The sequence below is a fragment of the Micropterus salmoides genome, unplaced genomic scaffold, assembly GCF_014851395.1.
Source record: "Micropterus salmoides isolate LMB-PRFRI ecotype aquatic unplaced genomic scaffold, ASM1485139v1 Ms_hic_scaffold_2, whole genome shotgun sequence".
NCBI classification, from domain to species: Eukaryota; Metazoa; Chordata; class Actinopteri; order Centrarchiformes; family Centrarchidae; genus Micropterus; species Micropterus salmoides.
Window position 1 is genome coordinate 21,643,681 of NW_024041150.1, and position 20,329 is coordinate 21,664,009.

At 39.0% G+C, this 20,329-nt stretch overlaps 1 protein-coding gene across 9 annotated transcripts in view; it reads left to right on the top strand.

Moving 5' to 3' along the window:
- LOC119912977 (collagen alpha-1(XXV) chain) overlaps window positions 1-18,540 on the top strand; it is a 152,043-nt gene extending 133,503 nt beyond the window's left edge. For 4 of the 9 annotated variants that reach the window (XM_038732274.1, XM_038732273.1, XM_038732267.1 and 1 more), the window contains 19 exons: window positions 54-122; window positions 921-965; window positions 1,578-1,622; window positions 1,833-1,910; window positions 2,595-2,618; window positions 4,133-4,177; window positions 4,267-4,311; window positions 4,560-4,640; window positions 4,783-4,845; window positions 5,028-5,078; window positions 5,215-5,241; window positions 6,019-6,099; window positions 6,466-6,501; window positions 8,303-8,356; window positions 8,508-8,561; window positions 9,099-9,125; window positions 11,216-11,302; window positions 13,615-13,653; window positions 14,637-18,540. In XM_038732274.1, coding sequence (XP_038588202.1) covers window positions 54-122; window positions 921-965; window positions 1,578-1,622; window positions 1,833-1,910; window positions 2,595-2,618; window positions 4,133-4,177; window positions 4,267-4,311; window positions 4,560-4,640; window positions 4,783-4,845; window positions 5,028-5,078; window positions 5,215-5,241; window positions 6,019-6,099; window positions 6,466-6,501; window positions 8,303-8,356; window positions 8,508-8,561; window positions 9,099-9,125; window positions 11,216-11,302; window positions 13,615-13,653; window positions 14,637-14,639 — 954 coding nt within the window. In that variant the 3' untranslated portion in view covers window positions 14,640-18,540. Of the gene's footprint in view, window positions 1-53; window positions 123-920; window positions 966-1,577; window positions 1,623-1,832; window positions 1,911-2,594; window positions 2,619-4,132; window positions 4,178-4,266; window positions 4,312-4,559; window positions 4,641-4,782; window positions 4,846-5,027; window positions 5,079-5,214; window positions 5,242-6,018; window positions 6,100-6,465; window positions 6,502-8,302; window positions 8,357-8,507; window positions 8,562-9,098; window positions 9,126-9,655; window positions 10,503-11,215; window positions 11,303-11,646; window positions 11,725-13,614; window positions 13,654-14,636 lie in introns of those variants that run through there. The other 5 variants (XM_038732275.1, XM_038732269.1, XM_038732272.1 and 2 more) reach the window with 5 other exon arrangements.
- Window positions 18,541-20,329: the final 1,789 nt, after the last annotated feature.

Genomic DNA, 20,329 nt, shown 5'->3' on the forward strand with positions numbered 1-20,329 from the left:
AGAACAGCGGCAACTTCCCTCTGTAAACTCAGTTTGTTCTTTTGTCTGTGTAGGGTGAGAGAGGCGACCACGGGCCACCAGGAAAGGGTGAAAGAGGAGAAATTGGACCCGTTGGACCAAAGGTTGGTTATTTAAGTTGGCATGTGTGCACACAGAAATGGCACCAATAATGTGAAGCAAACTGGATCATTCAGCAGTATGTCTTTAAAAGCTCCCTACTTGTTCACAGCTGTGTAGGAAGTATGATGGTGGTGAACTATTTAATTTTCACCCACGTAATTTATCTATTTTTGCTGCCATCTAGAGCCTTACTGATTTAGGGACACACTATAAAGTTCCCAGATATTTAAATAAGAAAAAGTCGGAATGCATTCCCGAATATTCAGTTATGTCAGCATAGAGAGACGGCTAAACCATTACAGCCTTGTAATAAGTCCAAGGCTTTCCCTGGAGTCTGCATAAAGTAAACAAAATATAAATGACTTTACCATTGTTTATGTCTGGCGCTGACCCATCAGGTAGCTTAAGCTCCAGTCTAAACTTAGACGATCCACAGATCTGTTTGACATCCTATTAGAAACCCCAAACGTGAAACCCCTGCTTTATCAGTGCCAGAGTTCAAATAAACACTTTCTCCCTCGCTTGGCAGTTATGGCATATTAAAAGCTGGTTATTTTAGTAAAGCAGACTGTGTTGCTCTCATGGGAGGAGTACGAGTGGTTGATGATATTTCCTTTGAGAATTGTGCGTTTAAAATGCATTGCATTTTCTATGATGAATTTGGATTGAACCCATAAAGAGAGTTTGTTTTATCTTTTTTTGTCAATTTCATGTTTATAGCTCAAGAACTTAGCTTTTCCTTTTTATAGTGTCCCTCAAACCATGACTCTTTTCGCCGTCTGTTTTCTTACTTGTGGCAGGGTTCCCAGGGAGAGACTGGCACACCTGGTCTTAAAGGGTCAAAGGTGAGCACAGCAGAAATGTTTTCTTTAAATTTCGTGAACACTTTGTCTTAATTAGCTGATCCCCTAATTAGATTTAACAGGTGATCCAGATATTGGATTTCCTCCCTTCAGCGCTGTGTTGAATTCATGTACTTGTGGAAATCACATCAGCCTCTTTTTTTTTTTTAACATAACATTTTCTCCGGAAATAAAATGCTGCAAACAAACAGTAAGCAGATGCAAACATTTAAAACTGCAGAGTTGTAAGTGGAATTCACTGCTGGTGGGCGTTTAGCAATTCATAGAAGAAATAGTATTATTTTGGCTGTTACTGGTGTTGTACTTGTTCATGTGATCTCACTAAATCAAATTCATTTGCATTGTGCATTGTGTTCTTCAAAATAATACTTAAAAGTCACATAAAGTAGTTTTATGTGCCATACTATACTAGATAAATACTAGAACTTGTTGCACCATAATTATGAGGTATATGACTTAAAAACATTTAATCCATATTCCACATTTTTTACACTGTGGAATTATTTGAGACCATTATAGCTTCCCACATATGAGAATGTAGTTATCAAAGCAATGGCAATTCTTTGATATATTTTGTTTGTCTGCTCACATTAGGGGGAGCTTGGGGATAAAGGAGACTTGGGATCCATTGGCCCGAGGGTAAGCAAGTATATTCAAGAAAATCAATTCCCCTTCTTTCAGCACTGCTATTAGCTGCTTGTCAGTGTAACCACACATTGGTTACCACCAGGGGGCAGCAGTCAAACCATGGCAGTTTTTTGGAAAAGGGGCACACTGATATTGGTCTAATATTTCTCTGATGTATAAATCAGGTGTGCAGCATGACAGAACATGTGTTTAAATGTGCAGGGCCCACCTGGGCAGAAAGGAGACCAAGGAGCCACTGAAATCATCGATTACAATGGAAACATTCAGGAGGCTTTACAGGTCAGACGAGTCATTTCTTCACTCAGCTCTTTTCCCTCATTGTTGTTGCTTCAAAAACACCTGCATCTGCAAGACTAGATGGCAAAGTGAAACTTAACAAACTTCTATCTAATGAACAATTTACCCTCTGCCATGTTGTAGATTGTTTTATAAAATATATGTTACATTGCAACTCTGTTTCTACTGAGTTACATTCATACTTCCATTGCAGGAAGATCTGTTGCTGCTCTTAGTGATTCTGTTTTAAAATAATTTTCACAGCTGTACCCACATGGTTTTGTTTTATTATACATACTTAAACCACACTGAAGAGAGCCAAATAGAGGCAGATTAAATATTTTTTACAACATAAGGCTGCAAATTGTGCTCTATTTTTGCATGTTGTGTGTTTAAAACTCTCCCATAAGCTGCATGATTTGGTCATTTCATGGACTCGCCTCACATTTTCAAATTCCTATATCTATGGTTCAAATGAAAATGCAAAATGTATTCCTTAAATTAAAGTGCAATGCCCTCAACTTTCTTTACAGATAAAAAAAAAAAGGCTAACGTCTGTTCTTTAATAAATAACTAATTTAGAGGGTGTATCTGTGCAGAAATGTGCTGACACAAATGTTTCCTGTATGACCTCTGCAATCTTATCTCTCACATCCTCTCCATTTCCAATCCTTTGGCCAACCGCAGAAGATTACCACTATTACAGTAACGGTAATTAGGACCTGCGTGTTCTGTGTATATTTGTCATCTCCACAAGTGATTCATCTTTGTCCTCGCATGGGCCCAACCCAAAGCCATTACTGGTTTTCCCTGCCTTGTTGTATTTGTGCTCCCTCTCCCAGCCCAACGTGTGTTAACAGTGAACAAAGCAGCGTTCAGTGTTGTTTTTATGCTTTTTGTGTGATCAACGCTACAACATGCCTGAGCTGCTGGTTGTCTCCCTGAATGTTATTAAAACAGCCTTTAAAACAACATCATGAGAAAATATTTGAGAAGGGGTTTTTCCAAAACTCAGTCAGTCCATTTTTGGTCAAAGTCATACACTGCAGTAGTGATTTTGGTTGAGGCCGGTCCAGAATTCCAAGGCTCTGGTTTTTGTTAATATAACTGCAGATTTGCTTGGCAATATGCATCAAGCACAATATTGACGGATATGATAAGACCTTAAGTTGGGTCCTGCTTTATTTCCTAATCATCAGGCCCTGTCTTAAAGAGGGTCTCTGTTAAAAGTCTAGTTTTAAGCTAACCTTCATTGTTTCAATTTGTCTGCTTGTTGTATATTCCCAAATTACTGTGTTCAATTAATGTATAATAAAGTGTCCACACAGCAAATGTGGAGCCAGGTAGTATTCCAGGATAGAAAAACTACACATTGCAGAGGAAGTGAGAAGTAGAGGGTTGTCACCAGCCAAGTATTACATTTAAGTATATAAGATATAGAAAACTAAATATAGGTAATTATATCATTAACATTCCAGGCAAAAACTTCATGAAGGATCATTTGTGCCTTACTCAGTGAAAGTGCATGGTAGAAAATTTGCATGTTTAGTGTCACAAATACTGCACTAAACTGTTCTAGAGAAATCACCCTCGTTTATAAAAACACAACTTTTAGTTACACAACTATTTAGATTATTTTTTGTTTTAGTTTGTTAGCATGGTACAAAACTCGCTTGTTTAGTGTCACATATTCTAGCATCATTCTAGTGTTTAAGGTACTTAAGACAAGTGTATAATTGACTCTCCATTTTTAAAAAACACGTCACACATACTGAACTGAAATTATACTTGTTTAGGACCAAAAATCAGCTTACACTTAAATCTTTCTTTCATTTGTCTTTCATCCTGAAGCTGTCTGCAGAATTTAGCAGCAAATCACTGGCTCATGTGTGTGAACACACAGTATGAACAGCTTCCATCCCCCCAAAAACAAATGGAAATTGAATGAAATTAATGGTTCACTTCCAATGTGATCATGAAAAAAGCAACATCAAAATATGTAACTCTCTCATCTGTTAGTGATGATATTTATATATCCATATGTTCTAACATGTTTTTGACTTTGACATGCATCTTTCAGTTGAGCATCATAGTTCATAACTGATTGCTAACATTTTTTGTGTTGTTTGCAAGTAATTTCATTGTGACGGTCAGTTTCATTGCTGATTAAATATAATCAGTGTAATTCTTATTTATTCTCCTCCTGTGTCTTTCTTTGTGTTCAGGGTCCTCCTGGACCTCCCGGGCCAATGGGACCGGAGGGTATAAAGGTAAACTCTATTTCTGGCCCTTAACATTGCAACACCTGCACTTCTATTGTGTTTGAACAATGTTGACATGTCTTTTTATCCTCTTTCAGGGGGATCGTGGCATGCCCGGTCTCCCTGGACTGGATGGTGAAAGAGTGAGTTCGTTACATATAATCAAGTTTAGATCAGTTCAGTTTTGAATTGGTTTATGGAGAATTAAGAACATTACTTAAATAATGTTATATTGATGCGGTTATTAATTGAGGGTTTTCTCAGAGGAATAAGCAGACCGCAGACCTTTTATACATCTTACAGTTTGTATGTCCACAGTGTGAAAAGTTAATATACAGTACTTCCTTTTTAAACCTCTACAGTATGTATATTTTCTGACCTCCCCTCTCAGGGCTACAAAGGTTCAAAAGGAGACATGGGAATGCCTGGAGCTTCAGGGGAAAAAGGCTCAACTGGTTTACCCGGCCTACCTGTAAGAATCTACATTCTTAGTATAGTCTAACTATTACCTAACATAAAGCCTCTGAAAAAGCTTTGTTTATGGTCATGAGAACCTTATAAACCATCTTATTAGAGAGAAACACCACATATCTCATGAAGCTTTTGTTCCTTAGGGTGTCAATGGGTTTAAAGGAGACAAGGGAGATTCAGGTCTACCAGGTCCTCAAGGTCCTTCAGTAAGTCACATTAAAAACATTTATTATGACTCCATAAATGCCATAAACATACTTGAATTACAGATGCTGTTCATTGCAAACCTTCATACCATTATGTGTTTTACTGTTAATGTGAAAATCCATTAAAATTCTCACCACCTTGCACAGTCACGATTTAGTAATAATATATTTCATATTTGCAGATCAGCGGTGTTCCAGGGCCACCAGGGCCCCATGGACCCCCAGGACCCATGGTGAGTTTTTCTGAAAAGTCTCAGTGCCTACAAACATCCCAAAGCTTAATTAATCACAAAATATTAATAAAATAAAGGCAGAAGCTTGGTTTAGTTGTATAAAATAAACTAATATTGTTCCCATGTCTTTTTTCAGGGCCCCCATGGTTTCCCTGGACCAAAGGTAAATTTCAGCAAGATAGTAAAAGTGCAAACACTTCACGTTTTGGTTATTGTTACTGGAATTAAACCGAGGCTGCAACTTTTTATTAGTCCTAGTAACCACTGCTCTCTGGTGAGAGTCAAGTGTAGAAGCATTTATTAGTCGTCTTGTCAAGAGGAGCCAAGCTCCCCCATAGTTTGCACCCTGCCAGTCTGATTGTGCTGAAACAAAATACCATACTTAATTTCGGGTTAAAATGCATTGCAATGCGCGTTACTGAGATTGTAACGGGTGTATTATTACCGTTTTTTTTATAGTAATGCGTGATACTACTGCGTTACAGCAAAAAGCAATACATTACTGTAATTGTGTTACTTTTGTAACTCCCAACACTGCCAATTTATTAGATTCTTTAATGTGCCAATGATGCTTCTTTGTGATTTCTTGTAAAACCCTGTAGAATTACTGTAGTTTTAATTAGTCTGTGAATTAGATTTCCCATTAAAATAGCACGAGTACCATTTTGTTCAACAATGCTTTTTTTTACTAATGACAAAGAAGATAACAGTTAAAGGAGTTTACTATAATTAACACACATAAAGCAGCAGTAAATGTAAGGTACGCAGATGAAGAAGCAAAGAGGGGAAGTCACAAGTACAAAGAGGTTTACTACTTGTTTGAAGGATGTTAGGAGAAGGCAGGAACAAAGACACAAGAGAGACAGACACAGGTACAATTGCAGGCAAACTAGTTATGTTCCCCTACTTCCTTTGTGTCCTTTTATTGTTTATTTTTTAGGGGGAACCTGGTTTGCATGGTGCGAAGGGTATGCGAGGGGAAGCAGGACACAAAGGGGACCGTGGACCACTGGGTCTCCCTGTGAGTACAGCCGTGCACCATGGGATACCTCCAACCACAAAGCCCTACTCTTTCTTCAGACATCCATAGGAATCTCTCATTTCTATTGTAGCCCTGTCCGATTTGTTGTTGTTGTTCGTTGCCGCATTGTTTTTGTTTGTGTGTGTGTGTGTGTGTGTGTGTGTGTGTGTGTGTGTGTGTGTGTGTGTGTGCGCGTGTCAATATGGCTTTCTCATTTTCTGATCTCATTTTCATTTTGCGACCTCCCTGTAACACACAGTGTAATTTAGTTGTTGTAAACCCTGCCATCAACCTGTCCTAATAACAGTGTTCATCTGGTACTAATCCCGCCTTGTTCATGTCACTCATACCTCCATAACCACACAGGGAGCCTCCGGCTTGGACGGCAAGCCCGGAATTAGGGTGAGTGTCATGTGACCGAGAGGCTTCATCAACCAACTTCTGCCTACTTTTCTCCCCCTCACCCTCCATGAACAGTCCTCCCTTTTCCTGAAATGATGTACCACCATCGTCCCATTTTTTTATTGTATTTCATTGTAATTGAAAAGAAAGTTATGTAAGTTTTTGTTGGATGTTCACAGCTTAGCTACGGGATCTCACAAAAGTGAGTACACCCCTCATATTTTTGTAAATATTTGATTTGATCTTTTCATGTGACAACTGCACTGCCATTAATGTCTAAACCGCTGGCGGTGAGTACACCCCTAATTGAAAATGTCCAAATTGGGCACAGTTAGCCATTTTCCCTCCCCAGTGTCATGTCACTCGTCACAGGTGTGAATGGATAGCAGGTGTGTTAAATTCAAGATGTTAAATTCAAGAATTCAGTATGGCACCTCATGGCAAAGAGCTCTCTGAGGATCTGAAAAAAAGAATTGTTGCTCTACATAAAGATGGCCTAGGCTATAAGAAGATTGAAACTGGGCTGCAGCACGGTGGCCAAGACCATACAGCAGTTCAGCAGGACAGGTTCCACTCAGAACAGGCCTCACCATGGTCGACCAAAGAAGTTCAATGCACGTGCTCAGCGTCATATCCAGAGGGTGTCTTTGGGAAATAGACATATGAGCTCTGCCAGCATTGCTGCAGAGGTTGAAGGGGTTGGGGGTCAGCCTGTCAGTGCTCAGACCATACGCCACACACTGCATCAAATTGGTCTGCATGGCTGTCATCCCAGAATGAAGCTTCTTCTAAAGGGAAAGCCCGCAAACAGTTTGCTGAAGACAAGCAGACCACAGTACATGGATTACTGGAATCACGTCCTGTGGTCTGATGAGACCAAGATAAACTTATTTTGTTCAGATGGTGTCAAGCGTGTGTAGTGGCAACCAGGTGAGGAGTACAAAGACAAAGTGTATAAAGTGTGTCTTGCCTACCGTCAAGCATGGTGGTGGGAGTGTCGTGGTCTGGGGCTGGATGAGTCCTGCCATGCCCTGGGGAGCTACAGTTCATTGAGGGAACCTTGAATGCCAACATGTACTGTGACATACTGAAGCAGAGCATGATCCCCTCCCTTTGGAGACTGGGCCGCAGGGCAGTATTCCATGATAACAACCCCAAGAGGGTTGTGGGAGTGCAGGAAAATAATGGTGGCCACAGAAAATACTGACACCAATTTGGACATTTTCACTTAGGGGTGTATTCACCTTTGTTGCCAGCGGTTTAGACATTAATGGCTGTGTAATTATTTTGAGGGGACAGCAAATTTACACTGTTATACAAGTTTTACACTCACTACTTCACATTGTTGCAAAGTGTCATTTCTTCAGTGTTGTCACATGAAAACATATAATCAAATATTTACAAAAATGTGAGGGGTGTACTCACTTTTGTGAGATACTGTAGGTCTCATGAGTTGAATCAAGCCACACTGAGTTTAATTCTCAGGATAGCGACCCTACACAAAAGGTGTTGCAGCAGGCATTTCAAGGCTCTCGTTTTGTCCCGTGTTGCATTAACTCAGCATTAACACACACTCATACATTAATCAGCAGTGTTGTACTGTATATGTCCTTTGTGGCCAATGCACGTGTACTAGCAGCAGCTCTGTGTGCTGGTTGTAGGTCAAACCGGATGGGAATATTGTGCAAATGTGGATGCTAAACATGATTTTTGCGTTCCATCTCAAATTTGTTTAGAAAAATCAACTTGAAATAGTGCTATAATCCAATGAAACTCACCTTTATAACGCTATTCTTTGCAGGGCATGGATGGGCCTTCAGGTCCAGCTGGTCCAGCTGGGCCAAAGGGTGACATAGTAAGATCAACATTTCATTTTTTACCTTATATCAGACTAAGGTTACAGTACACTTTAACTTTAGTTTGGGGTGTTTTAGCACTGGCTCCTTTTTAAAGTCACTGTGTTCTGTATAATTCATGAGATTGCAACAGTAATTCATTTGTATTAGGGTGAGAAAGGAGCACAAGGCGAGCCAGGACCAAGGGGACCTTATGGACTACCTGTAAGTTTGACGTCACACGTGCAGTGGATTGTGTGATATTTACATTTTTTAAAGTTAGGAATGGCTAATAAATGGTAACATATTCTACAAACACATATCTAATCACATTTGATGTAAGGAGGTATCTCCTCTAGATTTTGGTTAAAGTGGGCATCAGTACTGTTTTTAATTATTCTATGAAATAATGTATCCACATGTGATGATATATCTTGAAATTAATTATAGGCGGTGCATTCCCATTGGTTGGACATGCTCTCACATTCTGGTTTTGAGAAGTTCTGATTATTTATTTATTCGGATCCCCATTAGCTGCTACCAAGGAAGCACCTATTCTTCCTAGTGTCCACATAAAAACACAAAGCATTAGCACACAACATCAAACTTCATATCTTCCCAGTACCCTCCCAGATCCCCTCATATCTATATAGTACCCTGCCAACAACAACAACAATAATGCTAATAATAAATAGATTGAGCGTCAAATGTCAGCATTTGTCACTATGTAATGATGACACAAGTAATGTTTTTCATTTGCAGGGAGCTGCTGGAACACCAGGCCTGGACGTAAGTGTCATAAACTTCAGTTTCAGTTTTCTCTGAAGGTAGAGAGACAAGAAAGCCAGCAGTATAAGTGATGTGACGCTGAAACAAATGGCTTCTTCCAGTGTAGAAATAGTGTGGTCAAAACTCTAAAAATGCACAAATCTTAAATTACAATCATATTACTACGTCACTTCATATTCTATATATATATAGTACAGATAAGAGTTTACTTGATGTTTTGTGTATTATGTATTATTATTTCTATATTATAAAGCCACATATTGTTTATATATATATATATATATATATATATATATATATATATATATATATATATATATATATATATATATATATAAATATAGCAGCAGTGAGATTCTCTTATGCTGAATTTATCTTTGTTGAACATCCCTCCACTTTCTCTCGGTCTCACTTCATCTGACTTTTTCACCCTCTTTCAGCTTCTGATTTCCTTAGCTTGATGCTGATGTGTTTCCTTCAGGACAACAACAGTAAAGACAGAGTAATTAAGTGGAGTTGTACTTTCACAGGGGTTGCCAGGCTTAAGGGGAGAAAAGGGCGACGTTGGGGAAAGAGGAGAAAAGGTAGATGTAGATAGGATATTATGGTTTGCCAACCCCCTAACACTACAGAGGACTGATGTCAATGGACAGTGACAGGAAATATAGAGGTGTTTTATGTAGCTGCTTTACTGAATGTTTTATGCTGAGTTTAGTTTTCACTTGAGTTCTAGTGTATTTTTTAGAGTGGTTGATAGGATCTTTTTATGCTTCCTAGTGAATTTATGATATTGTTACAGATATCCTGAACATGCTCATTTAACTCTGTGTTGCCACATTTCTATTTTCTCGAGAGATGAAATCGTCAACGAGAATTTTAATAATCGGATAAGAACTCCATAGAATATAAAACTGCCTTTGCATAAAATGTCATCCCCAGTCCTCTCAGTTCAGCTTTTGTTCTCCACTTTTGAATGATTTGTCATCTCATTTCTCAAAATCACAAGTCAGATCTCATTCTGAAGCATCAAAACAGTGATTTCCACATGTTAGACCAAACACGTCCATTGACAACAGGCTCTTAAAATTCACAGTTTTTATTTCTGTCGCTTCCATGCATGGACATACACCTGAAACATTTCACTTCCATGTGTTCTTGAGCCTGTTGATAACTCTCCCTTGCCTGTGTATAAAGTAGTTTATATTTTCCAGTGCTTAATCTGTATGTTTCCACACGTACTAACACTTCTAATGTGTTTCTTAGATCTTTTATGTCTTTGAGAAACTGTATCCCATTCCTTGGTACATAAAGAAAAACATACTTTGCATTTGGCGTGCTCCCGTCTCTCTGAATCTCTGTATTTACCAACCATTTTTCAACACAGAATAGATCCTAGCACTGCTTCCGGGTCTCTAGGAACAACGGCCGACACTGAATCTGAAAGATAATGGATGACAGAATTTGAATGATGTTCAAAGAAAATGTTTCTTCTGAAAAAATGCAATAAACAAGCACTACAAAAGCTTCTTTTAATTGTGAGTTATGAGTGCTAATGCGTTTTAGAAAAAACTTGCATGCACACAATACAGTATAGTACAATTTGCTGCAAATCCATACCATTGAAAGCATAACTATGTACCAGCTAGCTTCTTCTTTAGTTTTTGGAACTGTTTCAGCCTGTATATTGTTATTATCCCATGCATGCACTAAATGACATAGAAGACTAACTCCAACCCAAATATGAAGGGATACAGTTTGAACATTTTCAGTGTGTAGTAGACTTTATTCTGTCCTCCTGGAGGTTTTTTCCCTGCTACTCTTTCTCATCCTTTGTGCCCTTGACACCCCCTTTGGCGATCAGCTCTGTATTTTACTCCTTCCTACTGTACTATTCCCCTTTTTTGTCCTCCCACTGTCCTGAGGAATGTTTTTAGAATACTGTCTGATATCCCCTCCTATCTAACATTGACCATGTCTCTGTCTCCTTTGTGAGCCATAGCCTCCCTTTTTAATCACTCCCCTCCTAATAGAAGTGATTTCCCAGACGTTAAAAAAATGATGTTAACTTGACCAAACCGTTGTATCCACAGGGGGAGAAGGGAAAGAAGGGCAAAAAAGGGCCTAAGGGCGAGAAAGGAGAACAGGGTGCCCCTGGATTAGATGCACCCTGCCCATTGGTATGTCCCAACTGCGAGCTGGAAATCGCCTCCCAGCCGTGTAGAGCAGTTGTCCCAAACAAGGATGAGCACCCTGTGGCTAAAAAGATACCCGGCTTCCATCAGACCACAGCAACCTGAAATAAAGAGTCTATTACTTTCCTGTAACTCTGCAATTCAGACACAAAACATGCCATTAAATGCTGAAAAACATATAATTGGTCTGGATTGTGGTATCAGCAAGCTCACAGGGCAGCTCGTCCCTCGCCCTCCCCCCCTTTGTGTCCGTCGTAGTGGACGGATGCAGGGGTTAAGGGCTATCCACCTCTCTCCCAGTAACACTCCTAGGTCATCTTTGCAAACAGGGTTTCCGGGGATTTAAGGGTGAAAAGGGGGAACCAGGGCAGCCAGGTCTGGACGGGCTGGATGCCCCATGCCAATTGGTACAGTATTTCTCTTTTTCCTCTGCCTCCTACCCATGCATGCTGCTCACCTTCAGCCATTACTGAAACCAAAACCACGCATGACTTGAAAGCTTTGACAATCATAAACACCTTATTTTAATCACAACTACATTTTCCATTCATGATTTGTTAAACAACAACAACATGCACCAACATATAACTCACTAACTCCCTGACCGCAAGCAGCCTCTTTTAGATTATACACATCATTATAAGTGAAAAATAAACATATGATTATTGATATGATTGATACCTAAATCTATTCCTCTAACTGAATCCTTCATTTACCTTAAATTAAAACTGAAAAACAAGTTCTGCTTAAATCATGTTTCCTTCCAGCTGATTCCTCCAAGAACCCAGTTAACTTTTTAACCTGATGCTAACACACTCTCCTTTAACTGATGCCCGTGCTACCGACACATGGACCCCTCCTCTACTCTGTTAACTCCCTTTTCCCCCTCCCTGTATTTGTACCAATTGGGCCAGACCACAACAAGAAGAGACAAACAAGATATTAAACCGGTTAATGCTCTAGATCTATTGAAGATGAGAACTTTTTGTTATGTTCATGCTTTTATGATGCTTTCTGCTTCTGACACAATGCAGTGTAATGCATGGTAGTTCTAACACTGTGGGTATAAATAGAACTCATTATGAAATGCCATAGTGACTGTATGTATATTAAATAAGTTAGAGAAGGTAAGAAAACATTCACATATCACAAATGTCATCTCATTAAATTACATATACTTTTATTTACTTTATTTTAAGATGCACTCTGTATGATTTTGTTATAGTGTCCCCAAATGCCAAATGTCCCAGCTTACTGTTGGTTTGAGACTCAACTTTGGGGCAACTATAATAAAACAGGGAGTATAATCATCAGCATATCAATGTGCATGAGCTGTGTCTATCTGTATGTTACCTGCATGAATGAGAATACACTCTTGCAGCTGTCATTACATGTGCGATTTCACATGATTTTAAGTTAAAAACAAGGCAAAGTAAACATGTTCCGTGCATTAATGATGCAGACTTAATGTCAATTTTGATTAAAATCTGACCAGTGGTCTCTGAGATACACGTCATGTCCATGTATTGGATGGAGAAATGTAGACATGCAAACAAGCACAGGCAGTTTCTATCTCTGGGGTGGTACAGTAGTTACTGCATGTTAAGTTCCTGTTACATAAAGATCCTTCTGAAAAACTTAATTTCATACCATGTGCAATGAATCAGAGAAAGTTTGTGCACTTTGCATTCTGACATCTCCTTCCCTAAAGTAGACACTAAAGCGTCTACTTCAGTATTTCAACATGGACATAGTGATGCAAACACTTAAGTTAATGCAATTGCATTGGTGCAGTTTTCACAAGTCAGCTGCTCCACATGAAGCCAACCATTATAATAGACTTCAATACCCAGAAAAACCCAGAAACCCTACATGTTTAATGTTTCCAGTGAGACAGCAGTAGACTGCACACAGGTTGCTCATGTTGACCAGTCAGTTTGAAATCACCATGTACAAACAAAAGAAATAGAATAATTAAGGTGGACAAGTTAAGCTTTCTGAAAGAAATCTCATATGCTTCTGGTTTGATTGTACTCAATTTGGCAGTTTGTCTGTGTGAAAACTTTCTTTGCCAGAATGTGTTTTGGGGATGTAGCTATGATGTCTCAGTTAGGCAGTGTGGGTAATGTGTGATTTATAGGCTTATTAATTGGATGCATCATACATTTGTATTGTGTTCTTGTGGGTTGAAATACACTCATTTATCACACTTTAAATCACTGTGTTTACAGCAATCCTCCCATTTCATGTTTCAGTCCTCATTGCTTTTGTCTTCCCTGCTACTCTTCTCTAAACAGGGCCCAGATGGATTACCAATGCCTGGGTGCTGGCAGAAGGTAAGACGAATATTTGAGTAATATGACAGACTTGAGTTGTGCAGCTACACATTTAGAGAGCGATCAGTATATAAAGGCCATATGTAAAATGCTTTAAAGCTATAGTGAAATTATCGGTTGTATTCTTAATTTTCATCTCTGTTTATGGAATAGGTTTGGAAAGGGGAATCAAAACTAGCGATAGACTGATCGGTGGGACAGTTATTCAAGGCCTATATCTGGCATTTTGAGATAATCGGCATCGGTACTCATGAGGTCGATTTATAAAAAATGTCTGCAGTCACATCTGCCTTGTCAGTGTGGTTGCTGTGTGGAACGATGTTAGAGCTTCACCTTGTGAGTTTTGGGAAGGTAGTGAAAAAGTTAGTTTTGAGCCCTAAATTTCCTCAGTCACCATCATCTTTTGTAAATGTTAACACCTTTCTCCTAAATGACAGCTAATCTAAGCTAAAACCATTACTGGGTAGCGTTAAATATATATTGTTATAATGTAGAGAATGATGATTATGACAAACTGTACCCCACTCTCCCTCAAACACCAGTCACTTTCTGAAATCTACAGCATACCCCCAATGTATGTTTCTCTTTCGTCAATGACAGCAAGTTCCTGGCGAAGATAACCATGTATATTAGATTATACTCTGCATGGAATAATGGAATTATACCTGCTCTCTAAATATCGGCATCTGCCATTGAAAAACCTGTATCAGTCGACCACTGATCAAAACCATTGTTTTTGAACTATGATTCACTTACTTTCATGTTAAATGGACATAGAAAGTGCTCCTTATATTTTGTTCACTCCTTGTCAGTCCATGTTTTTTTCATGTGTGTTTTAGCTTCTCTATGTTTGCATGGGTTTTCTGTTAAAGAAGTCGTAACAACGTTTGAAAAGTCTCACTGTGTCAAACCAGATTGTACAACTCATGAAACAACGTGAAAACATCTCCATGTCATTCTTCTCTCCTGTGTTTTTCTTGCAGTGATCACTCTAACCTGAAACGCATGGAGTTTGTAAATAATGCTTCTTTTATGGTATTTATAGTTTTTTTTTTAAATGGGAAAAAAGTCTAAAAGAAAAAGAAGTCCTACCGTGTGTGCACAATGATACAAAAAGCCGTCCTGAGTTTCACACCCTGAGCTGCTTCTACTCACATCACCGCCGGGGGGGGAAAACAAAACATGTGTGTCCGCTCTCTCACATCCACATCGTGGTGGCGTTCAGATCCTTGGCTGGCGGCAGAACTTGTCTCTGTAGTCTTTGCATGGCTCAGACTGGAGCATCGCAGCCGGCCAGATTCAAAGGTGTTGAAAGGAAGCCATGGAAAGAGAAGGAGGAAGTGGAGGAGCGGGATCTGGACTGGCTCTCTAACACCAAACGCTAGGTGTTTCGTGTTGTTTTGTCTCAACAAGCTCACCACCCATTCATGCAGCGCCATTTTCTAAAAGACTAAAAAAAAGAAGACTGTGCCAAACAGAACATTGCACCCGCTGACCCTGCAAAAGCATGAGTAGTATACTGAAACTATATTTATATGTATTGTACATACATGTCACTGTTTTGTGGTTGCGTCATGGCTTCTGCAGAAAAGAAAAACAACACTAACATAAAAAAACACATCCCCAGAGCTCTGAATTAGTAATTTCTGCTTTCCTTTAATCTTCCCAAGGGAGTCACGCCATGGCTGGTAGCCTGAAAATCCCCAGAAAGTAAAGCTGTTGGTTATTGTTGCTTTATTGTGGTGATGCCTGCAGAGGGTATGATATCGGCAGGTTTTCACTGTTGCACTCATGTGGCTCAGCATCATCATCAGTGTGGTGCCTCCCAGCAGCCACGCATCTCCGGACAAGAAGGGGGATCTTAGCAGGCTCGCTGCAACCGACCGGAAAAACAAATCAGGCTCTCGTGGATTTGAGATTTGACAGGCCTGCTCGGGATCCCCCCTATGAGCACGGGAGTGGATTCTGCAGGAGAGTCGCTAAGAGTCTCATCAAACTCCATAGAGATCAGCTGGAGCGTCTGCCTCTCCCGACGGGCAACGCTTTAAGGGTCTTCTGAGAGCGTTAACAGAATGCAATCATGTTTTCTTTATTTTGTTTTGTTTTGTTTTTGCTCAAATTCTTTAACATTGTTTGTATTTTGTGTATAATAGCCTTCGGTGCCTCAAGATTTTATTCATTCCTTTATCACAAAAATACAACATTATATTATATTTTGAATTACTGGAATGGCATTTGTTTCAGAAGGGTAAGCTTTGTTTGGTAAAAAGGTGGCAGGAGTATTGAAAAGACGCATGTTGCGCACTGTTTTTCATATGAATTGTTTTTTTACAAGATGTTGAAATAGCATATGTAGGTTATAGTTTCATATGAGCATGCAGTGAGACTGCATCCATCTCGGCTGCGCAGGCTCTGATCTTACTGGTGGTTGTGAAGAAGCTCATTGGGTTTTTTTTGCAGAGCACGCCCAGCATTGTGACAAAAATGTTACTGGTTCATTCTGGACTTGTTGTATGGGATGCTATTTGTACAGTGTTATCAGTTCACTGCATGTCCACAATTTATTACTTATGGATTTCTTAAACATTGAAAATAAGCATTGATTTGAGCGAGTGTATCAGAAGCATGAATTTTCAGGGTCGGGTTTCATTCAGCTCTTACAAAGCAACAATCGGATTTAGCTGAACATACAGTAGCTGGTATTTCAGATTAAGAGAAATTATGTTCAACAGAACAATCTCAGTGGCATTACACTACTCGTTTACACCTTATATATTGTCTTAAACATATGGAAAACATGTATTACAGTGCAAGAAAGGCTAAACTGGACACATTGAATTGGTCAAATACCGTTAATACACCACAGTCTAACTGGTTATGTCACATTCCATATCAGATGGAGCAAATAAATGGAGCAGCAGATCCAAACTAGTTTCATTTTTCACTATAGTTTATTCATCTTTTCATGTTCCGTATAGTCAAATTAACTTCTGACATAGGAGGTGCTATGCAAGGCGATACTTTCAGTACTTCTTCTCTTTAGCATCAGAAATATGCATGATTGACTTACTGTAAGGGCAGATGTGAAAAACCCTTTTGTTGTGATGTAGCAACAACCACAGGTGGATTCAAGAAGATTTGTTCCCGTATGGTTTCTGTTTGATTATACAACTCATCTCATTGTTTTAAAGATTGGATGCACATCTGTATAGCTTATAATGGTGCTATCTGATAGCAGGTCAACAACAGTTCAGCTGATGCATTCTGCCAGTGGCAAGAACTACACAACAGGTTTCTTTATTGTTGTTGGGGTTTTATGTATGTAACAATTTAAAGTTTTTTTTGTGCATATATTTGTGTATTTGTCCCAGTATTTTTAAGTGGTACATTATTTATTTTTCTATATATTTCTTAAATGAAGGCATTTTGGTTCTAAACAGCATTCCTTTCAGTTGTTTTGGCTTTTGATGTCGGTTTCCGCTGTGTCTCTGTTGATATTATGAAGAATTGTGGATCATGATAAAGGCATCGCGTAACAGTTTTGCAAATGGTGTCGTGTGAAGGAAGGTGGTCTTTTACAAATTACAGACCAGTGTGACTTAACTGTGCATTTAAGTCAGCTTATAGGCCTTACAGTGGAATACATCTGTTTTTATTTCATTTTGTGTGTGAAAAAAGCTAACTATGACAACAAAGTACTGATGGCCTGAATGTTGAAAGGCCCAGCTAATGCAACAGCATAACGTTAAATATCACAGCTTTTTCTCACGCTTTCTCTGTTCTCTCTCTCTCTCTGTCTCTCTCTCTCTCTCTCTCTCTTTGCATTGAATGTAGTTTGATATATGTATAGTGGATTATTAATGTACTGTTAAAATGTGTGCTCATTTGACAAGAAGTGCAATTTATACTTTGGTCAATGTGTGTAGCCTCAAATGCAGCGGACGTATCACACAATTGTGATTTCTATAGCTCCATTTGTTCAGTCGTGCTACCCTGTATACCACTACCTGGAGAGAAAATGTTTATTTACCAGAAGAGACAATGAAACAAATGTAAAGACAGACCTTTCATTGACTCTGAACTTTTGATTGGTTTGAACATTTCCTCAAATATCGTCCCTTCACTCATGTTTTAAAATGTTATTTCCAATACTTCTTATTTACTGTTTTAAGTTTTTGCAATGTTTTTTTTTGTATTTTATTTTTGATTTCCAGCCTTTGTTACAGTATTTGTTGCTGTATCATTAGCATGTGCAGCTAATTTTTTTATTTGATTGAATTTTTCTTTTTGTTTGTTTAATTGATTGATGTGTTTCCATGTTAAAGTTTCAAATGTAGTTTATTTTGCTATCAGTAGAAGTGCCGAAACATTTCAAACAGTTAATTCCATATCAGTATTAGCAAAGCTGGTGATAGGCTCCAAAAGGACTGTGCATTTGTCTATGTTGCAGAAATGCTCTGAGTCAAGTTTTCCTCTGAAGAAACAGCAGCATACACCCATGAGCCTCACTTAACTCCTCAGATTAAAAGTGCTAGCGTCTCATTCATCATCAAAAGACACTGGTGAACTTTCACATTTATACTCCTCAATGTACCGCAACTGAAATACTCATACTGCCACACACTCTCCAAAATAAAAACAGGAACAAAAATGCAAAGCAAAATCCATTTTGTTATGCATAAAACCTGAATTTGAAACTGCTTTTTCGGTTGTGGTTTATGTTCAGTTGCTGTTATGCTTTTGTATTATTAATTGTTTCCACCCACTTGATTGACATTTCTTTACAGACCCTTGTGTTCACACACTACTATATTTCAAGATGACATTTCATATGACTGTACTGTTGGAGCTAAATAAACACAGTCTTTTAAATACATCCAACAAAAACTTGCCTTTATTGGTAGTCCTCAATATCCATTCACTGTCTTCGATCACAGAATATTATGTTCTCTGCTAGCAGCTAAAAGTCAGAAAATATATGTATGTACACTTGCAGCTTGTAGCTTGTAATAAGTGTATATTGCATGTATGGAAACTATGACAAAATCGGCCCTAGCATTTTTAGCCAGGCGGCCCACCAAAATCGGTTGGACACCCTCACCAAGACACCATCCCTCCATTTGAGGACTCAGATTAGGGGTGTGACGAAACACTTAGTCCATGAGACGTAACCGTAACATTGCACAAGATTGGGGTCATGACAACAAGATAAGAATATATTTCAATAGGCCTACAATTTGATGAAATTGTTAATTTCCTGCATTCTGAGGACATTCTCTTGAGACATTTTCTGCACCAGGGAAGCACAAAATTCAGGTGGCAGGTGACAAATCAGAATATAAAAATATAATAGAATATAATGCAGTAATCAGTAGCTTATTATTTTTTAGCCTAGGTTACTTTTTTTGGAAAACACAGTTTTCTTCTATATTTACATTGCATCACAGGCTTATTGTGCAAATAAATCTTTTTCATAGCATTTTTATTTGTTAACATTAACATTTCTTGGTGCAAGCTATTTTTCAGAACATTTTTAACAAATGCTTTCAAAAAGTGGTGGCTACGTGTCCCCAGTGTAAGTGACCCTCCCTCCCTGCTCCCTCCCAACAGGTTGAACTACTCCAAGCTTACCGCTTCACCTCCACTCTCCTCCTGCTCTCTCTCTCCCTTGACCCTGTCACTTTGTCACTTAGCTCCGCCTCATCCTCTGCCTGTCAGTGGCCACGGCTCTCCTTTACACCTTAAAGTGCCTGTGCCTGCGCTACGTCGGATACTGCAGCCAGGTAGCAAACATATCCGTTGTTTTCGCGAATTTGACGGAAGCCGTCTAAAGATGTCTCTTTGGGGGTGGGGTGGGGGGCGTTTTTAAAAAACGGCCTAACCGTTTTTTAAAAACGGTTAGGCCTATATAAATACATAATACGTTACACCGGCCCCAAAGGTGCGTCAGCCCCCCAGGCATTTGCCCAGTATGACAGATTACTGGTCCAACCCTGTCTGTTAGTGTTATAGTACCATCATATTATTAGATTATTAGCATGTCTTCATGTGTGAGCAGTTTTTAATAATGTAGCTGGGAGAGTTGGAGCTTATTTGAACTATTTTCTATAAAGCTGGATTTTTTTTGCTAGCAATGCATCCCTTATATAACAACTAATATTTTTAGATATTAAAATAAAACAACTAGTAACTATAATTGTCAAATAAATGTAGTGGGGTAAAAAGTACAATATTTCACCTCTAAACTGTAGTGAAGTAGAAGTATAAATGGGCATAAAATGGAAGTACAGGTAATTCAAAATAGTAAATGTAAACTACACCCCACCTGCATAATGCCTGCCATAAAACTGAAACACTCAAGTAGGCCACAATACGGACAGGCCTACCTCAAAACAGTGGGCTACTCTAAATGTAGGCCACTTGCGCCACACAAATAAACAACAAAGCATACTTCTCAAACAGCTGTAGAACAGGTGTTCACACAGTCTGCAAGCTTATTAGTTTCTACCTGTTAATGTGCCTTACTGTCAGTGTGCGAAGCCTTCAGGGGGAGCTGTCTGTTGTTTTTTTACGGGTCTGGGTAAGCACATCTGTTATAACATGTGCTGAAACTTGGCAAAGTGGTCCATGAACATTCACGAAAAGAAGCGATGTTTTCACACAACTCCCCCAAATT